The sequence below is a fragment of the Pseudochaenichthys georgianus genome, unplaced genomic scaffold (genome assembly GCF_902827115.2).
Source record: "Pseudochaenichthys georgianus unplaced genomic scaffold, fPseGeo1.2 scaffold_350_arrow_ctg1, whole genome shotgun sequence".
NCBI lineage: Eukaryota > Metazoa > Chordata > Actinopteri > Perciformes > Channichthyidae > Pseudochaenichthys > Pseudochaenichthys georgianus.
The window spans coordinates 315,108-322,625 of record NW_027262960.1 but is presented as its reverse complement, the minus strand read 5'-3'; the positions used below and the strand labels follow the sequence as shown (position 1 = coordinate 322,625).

Genomic DNA, 7,518 nt, shown 5'->3' with positions numbered 1-7,518 from the left:
AACCATTGTACCCTCTGGTCCCTAGGGTATGTTAGGAAAAGGGACCACATGACTCCTGTTCTGGCTGCCTTACACTGGCTCCCTATCGAACACAGGATAGAATTTAAAATGCTTCTTCTCGCCTACAAAGCCCTTAATGGGCAGGCGCCCTCTTACCTTAAAGAACTCATTATACCCTACTGTCCTACTAGGGCATTGCGTTCCAAGAATGCAGGGTTGTTGGTTGTTCCTAAAGTCTCTAAAAGTACAATGGGAGCCAGAGCCTTTTCTTATCAAGCTCCACATTTATGGAATCAGCTTCCAGTTTGTGTTCGGGCGGCAGACACCCTATCCGTTTTTAAGAGTGCGCTTAAGACCTTCCTTTTTGATTAAGCTTATAGTTAGGGCTGATTAGATTCAGCCCCTAGTTTTGCTGATATAGGCTTAGTTTGTCGGGGGACATCTTACTTCATCCTTCTCTCTGTCTATACCTGTGTACTCTCATGTTCCGATTAACCCAGCTTCCCCAAATGTCTTTCTTTTTGGTGTCTATATACGCCGGGATCCGGAGTCATGGATGATCCTGCGGTCCTGTTTCCTGGATCGCGAGCCCTGGATCGCGAGTCGTGGCTGCGGTCCTGGATCATCGGTCCTGGATCATCGGTCCTGGATGGATATCCTCGTGGATTCATCTTCCTATTATACACACATGCATTTCCAAACATTTGGACTACCTATGTTGCAAATGTATTATCTTTTCAATTTACACACGGCATCTATTGCATGTCTGTCCGTCCTGGGAGAGGGATCCCTCCTCTGTTGCTCTCCCTGAGGTTTCTCCCATTTTCCCCTTTAAACTGTGGGTTTTCTTCTGAAGTTTTTCCTTGTACGATGTGAGGGTCTAATGACAGAGGGTCTGAGGACAGAGGGTCTAAGGACAGAGGGTGTCGTATTGTCATACTGATATTCTGTACACACTGTGAAGACCACTGAGACAAATATAACATTCGTGATATTGGGCTATATAAATAAACATTGATTGATTGATTGATATGTGTTTTCTTGATTAATTTTCGGCATTCCCTGAGGATTTGCTGCCTGATTCGCTCTGGCCAACTCCTATTACTCCTGTCCAGTCTGTGATCTGGGCTGACACTTGCTGCTGAAATATAAAAGGAATATGTTGACCATGTCGGATTGTGTTTCAATGAGTACAATTTGGATTGTGTAGTGTGGAGGGTGTTTGGGAACATCACACATTGCCTGTATGACCCTGATATCATTAAGAATTACGTTTGGTAAATACATTCTTAAGCTATACAAGAACATCTGAACACAGAGAGGCAGGATTTTGTAATGTTGGCCTGTATATGTTTCTGCATTGAATAAAATCCCACTTTGGCTGCACTTGATCCACCTGTCTTCTTTCTTCTTGATCAGAGAGTTTTGTGTTTGGCCCCTCAATACAATTGTAATGTTTTACCATTTGCTGTTCTTGATGTGAACCATGTATCCTTTGTAACTATAAGAAAGATATAATGATGATATAAGACAGGGGTGTCCAAAGTGTTGGGCCCCCCACTAGAGGTGAGGTATATTGCCTCATAAGTTAAGTTATAAGTTAGCGAAATCAATCAAATGTAGGTAAATTACGCTCGATAGTTTAACATGCTTTAAGAAAACAATCAGTCTCATTTACTCAGCTCTCCAGAGGGTTTACTTTATTGTGTTGGTAGCTCATCCATTAAAACAGAAGCCTCAGATTGCTGATATTAAGTCAAGTCAAGTTTGAAAGTGAGAAAAGGAGGGGTCCCAATATGGAGCCCTGAGGCACCCCACAGCTCATATTAAGGAGATATGAAGGGTCTATTTCAAGCTTCTTCTGCAAATCAGTTATTGGGCTTTTTTTCATCAACTAAGATTAGTTTGAACATGTTTTCAACTTTAATTGACAGCATTTATTAGAAAATGTGGCTTATTAACACATGTAATATATTTAAGATGAACAATATAAAACAAGCACAAGTTTCAGGTGGGGCCCAGATTCCATTATACTTTTAGAATTTGCGGGCCAATACAAAATGGACTATGGGCCGCATTTGGGCCCCAGGCCATAGTTTCTACACCCCTGCTTTAAGATATTCAATGGACAACACAGTCTACTGCCATGTGAGTCTTTGCTTTTTCAATACGTAATGAAATATCATCATGCTTACATTACATGTTATTGTTAGACGCTTTTATCCCAAGCGACTTACATACTCAATGCTGGGCAATCCCCACAGGAGCACAGGAGCAATTTGGGGTGAAGGGTCTCAGGGACACAACGACATGCTGACTGCAGTGGGTTTTGAACCTGTGCTCCCTTGATCCGAATACCAATGCTCCACTGCGCCACACGCCTCCTTACAATTTCAATCATCACCTACTGCCTGAATGTTCTGTTGTCCTGTACATAAATAAAGAGATTGTTACTGTAAATGAATGCATTAAGACAACAATAATACAACAATAAACATAAACAAAGGCTGGTGAGATGTTTATCTCATGAGGGTTAGTTTATCTCATGAGACGGATGAGGATTCCTCGTACAATTACTAGCTACGTTTTGTAAGTGATATGTTAAGTGGGGATTATTACTCATTAAAATAATAATAATAATTTGACCACAAGGACAATATTGTTTATGTTGTTTATTTGTTTTTTTCAATAAAATGTAATCGACTCAGGGCACAAAATTACAATTAACATGTTCATTTTTGACCAATATTAAATGAAGACATAAACGAGGACACAACAACAAGTACATTTCAGAATGACCATATCATAAATAAGGTGTGCTAAGTTGTGAGTAAGGACAGAAGCAGAAAAGCATGATTTAGTTACAGCTGCTGGAGTGTTGACCTCATCAGGAATTTTGAAAGACTTACAAATTGCTCCGTTATCTGTTATTAGGTTGCTCTAAACGCATTAGACACGTTTGCAGAACAATCTCTTCAGCTGTCTATTAATTTCCTTCATTTTCAGACCATATATGATGGGATTAAAGAGAGGATGAAACAACAATATTTGTAAAGACATTATTAAACGTACAGTTTTAGGAAAATCAGTTCCAAGTCGAGGTAAAAGTACATCATAAGCACCCAAACAAGTGAAGTTAATGAGAACCAGCAGATGGGGTAAACAGGTCTGTGCAGCTTTCCTCCTGACCTCCTGACTGCTTCTATAGCAAACTATAACTATCCTGATGTATGTGAAAAGAATGAAGAGCACAGGACAAATTACTGCAGTTACGAGGGCAGCCAAGCCGTATATATTCACCAGTCTTGAAGTCACACAATACAGTTTTTGAACCGTGCTGTTGCAAATTATTCCTTTCAAATTAAAGTGACAGAGTTTTTTGTTAGCACTCACTATCATCGGCACTGAAACCTGACAAAAAGGCAGAAGCCAAGCTAGGATCAGGAACATTTTAACAGTTCTTTTTCTCATGATATTTGGATATTGCAGAGGTTTACATATAGACACATATCTGTCATAGGCCATGGCTGCCAACAGGAAGAATTCTGAACCATTAAAAGAGTAGTAAATAAACCACTGAAACAGACAGGCTGAATGAGATATGATCTGTTCCTCTGATAAAAAGTCAATCAGAAGCTTTGGATAGACAGCAGAGCTGAACAGAATAGAGTTAATCAACAAAGCTGCAATGAACACGTACATAGGCTCATGGAGGTTTCTGTGTAAAGCAATGATGCACACAATAGTGGAATTACTGCAGATGATCAGAACAAATGCAGTAAACATGATCACAAAATAAAGATATCTATACCTCTGCACTTCCACATGCCCATCAAGAGTTATATATGTCACATTATATTCACCAGCCATTAATAGTTTGTATAAAACAAGGCAGATTATGTTCACAGTATACATGAATTATGATATGAAAACATACAACCTGTTTGAAATGTTTCATGTAAAGTAACCTGCACCTCAGAAAGTGAACAGCTCCGCTCTGTGGATTCTTCTTTATCAGATTCTTCACCCTTCACAGATCTCACTAAAACTTTTCACAAAGATCTGACCAACTGGTAAACCATGAATGAAACTCTAGAGGCATGAGGACACCAACAGGGGGGGGGTTGTTTTTTGCGGGTGGCAAAACAAATGCCGGTATGGAAGATTAAAATGCTAAAAGCAGTTAGAGATCAAGATTTCTTTTTAGCTAATTGCTACTTCTATAGAGCCTCTACATTTTGAATGCATTTTTCTTAACATTATTTTTCATGAAAATAAATGCTTAACTATTGGTAGCATCTATAGGCCACCTTCTTCACCTGCAGAGTCTTTTAACCACACATATGACACTATCAACTCCATTTCCTGCGGAAATGAAATAATCTTGCTTGGTGATTTCAACAGAAATTGGTTGGATAGTCTAAATGTTAAACAGCTAATTAATGAGCCAACTCGTATCACTCTTAGAACGCAATCTCTGCTTGACTGGATACTGGTGTCACACCCTGACAAAATCTTAAAAGCTGGTGTCATGTCGGATTGCTTCAGCGATCATTCAATTGTTTATTGCGTATGGAAAATCAAATTAATTAAACTGCTTCCAAAACTAATCAAAATCAGACAATATAAAAAATGTAATGTTGATTTATTTATTAATGATGTTGTTGCCCTTAATTGGGACAGATTTCAACTAATACCTTTTGTACAAGATGCTTGGGATTTTCTGCATAAAGAGCTCACTGATGTCATGAACAAACATGCACCTGTGAGAACGGTTAAGGTCAAAGGTCAACATCTCCCTTGGATCAATTCTGAACTCATCAGTCTCTTTAGGGAAAGGGATAAAGCATGGTCGATATATCGTCATTCAAGAACTATAGCCGATTGGGAAGTATACAGACATCTAAAAGAGTAAAACCAAAACCCGAAATGCTAAATCGAACTACTATAAAGAATCTCTCACATCGGACTTTAAGAATCCCAAGCAATTTTGGACTAAAATGAAATCTATTTTAAATAAATCAGGTAAACATTCTATTAATAAAATAAGAACTGCTGATACAATAATTCATGCCCCATTATCCATTGCCCAAATATTTAATCAGCATTTCGCTAATGGACACTCCTATCTGACTCCTATTTGACGACTGGTATTCAAATAGTAACTCATACTGCAACAGTTATTTTTCTTTTAAGAAGATTCTACCACACGAAGTTCATAATGCTATCACAGAAATAAAAGTGGATGGCAGTGCAGGACTCGATGGTCTAGAAAACAGGTTCATAAAATTGGCGTCCCATAATCTCATTTACCCACTTGCTGATTTGTTCAACCTGTCTTTGTCCACCTGTGAGTTGGAAATGTGCACGCATCACTCCACTGCATAAAGGTGGTGATTTACTTGATACAAATAATTATAGACCAATCCCTATAATCTGTTCTATTTCCAAAGTTTTGGAGAAAATAATTTATAATCAACTGTCACATTATCTCAATACTTATAATATTTTATCTCCGGTTCAATCTGGTTTCAGGCCTAATCACTCCACAACAACTGCCCTACTTACATTTACGAATGACTTGTACTCTGCTGCAGATGATGGTGAACTCACAGGTGCCATTTTTATTGACTTGACAAAAGCCTTTGATTTCGTTGATCGATATCTGCTCTTGGATAAACTTCACGGCATTGGCCTTTCTAATAATACAGTGTTATGGTTTAACTCGTACCTTCACAGTAGAAAGCAATGTGTGGTTGATAATGGAAAACAGTCTGACCTGTTGATCCAACAAAAGGGTGTACCCCAAGGATCAACTCTGGGCCCACTTCTGTTCGCTATTTACATAAATGATTTATCTTCTTGTCTCATTAATTGTTGTACTCACCTTTATGCTGATGACACTGTCATATATACATCCAAATCAGATTTTTCACAAATTCAGATCTCTCTTCAAACGGATTTTAATATCTTACAGGACTGGCTATCACACAATAAACTACTGCTTAACAAAACAAAATCTTATACCATGGTATTTGGTACCAGGCAGAAGCTCAAATCCAAACCTAATGTAGTAATAACATGTAAGGATGGCACTTCTCTGCATAAAGTTGATAGCTTTAAATATCTTGGTGTATGGCTAGACTCTGATCCTTCATTTAAACTACATATAAAGCATGTAATACAAAAAGTCAATTACGGAATCGGTGTTTTACACCGCTCTCGCAATTGTTTTACGCTCAGTGTCCGAAAGATAATTGCTTCTCAACTTATTCTTCCGATTATGTACTATTGTGATGTTGTCTACCAAAATGCACATACATCAGATCTTGCTCCACTCAACATAGCCAACAACAGACTATGCCGATTTGTTCTTGGTTGTCCTTTTCGTACACATCACTGCACAATGTATAACCAACTTAAATGGCCTTCTTTAAATGTAAGAAGACACACGCATTGGCTCCAGCTGATATTTAAATGCATTTATCTTAACTATCCCCCTTATTTAAAGCAGTATTTCGTACCCTACTCACCAAATCATCAAGTTAGATATTCTGTTCGGATGTATTTCTCTGTCCCTTCTGTATTGGCAGAAGAGCGTTCATGTTCAAAGCCCCAACAGACTGGAATACTTTACCTGCTGCTATTAGATCTCTTGCATCATTGGGTATGTTTAAACATGCATTGTCATCTCACTTTCAACTGCTCTGCACTAGTTATTAACTGATATTGATGAAACTGATTTGCTTGACTGTCTCAAATTGTAATGATTGTATGCATTGCTTGAATTTTCACTTAACAGTGTTGTGTTTTGTCTTGTCTTTTTCTGTCTTTGGTTTCGTGTTTTATTTTGAAAAGTCTTCACCTCCTGTCTTGCCTGTTGCTGTCTGTCTGTTTCCCCTCCATGTTATTCCACGGTCTGTGTTCCTTGTGCTGCTCGTTTGTTTTTGGATATTTTGGATCCTGCCTTTTTGTCACAGCTTTTGTTATTTAATAAAGCTCGCTTTTTTTGCTCAATTCTACATTTGGCTCCTACCTTTTCCACGCATCCTGACAGAATGAAACGACCAACAATGGACCCAGCGGATTTTCATGATTTTGAGTTGGATCTGTTGGATCTAGATTTTTCCCTACAGTGTAATCATGCCGAGTGGAATGGAACCTCTTCTAGAAGGGACAAAGAGGCTCTCCTCAAAAAGGCACGAATGGAGGTGGCCGAAATGCCTTGGTTGAGGAGTTCGTTGCCTGAGTGGCTACAACTTTTCACAAGTTGTCCTGAGGACTTGTCCGAAGATTCTAACCCTTTCCTGGGATCCGACTACTGTCATGTTGGAGGTCCACGGAGTCTCCAAAAAGCCTCTAGGAGACGCAGGGCCAGGATTCCAGCCCGTGCTCCAACAGCCGTGATCCCAGTTTCAGTTCCGGTTTCCACAGCCCTGGATCCATGCACCAGTACCGGTCCGCAGAGCTATGATTCCTTGCTTGATTACCTGGCCCACACAGCCATGGTCCAGGCCT

General features: G+C 39.2%; 1 protein-coding gene across 1 annotated transcript; it reads right to left on the bottom strand.

The window, feature by feature from the left end:
- Window positions 1-2,949: 2,949 nt before the first annotated feature.
- On the bottom strand, window positions 2,950-3,870 carry LOC117442214 (olfactory receptor 11A1-like). Its single transcript, XM_034078214.1, has one exon. The coding sequence runs from the start codon at window positions 3,868-3,870 to the stop codon at window positions 2,950-2,952; it is 921 nt and encodes a 306-aa protein (XP_033934105.1).
- Between the last annotated feature and the right edge of the window lie 3,648 nt (window positions 3,871-7,518).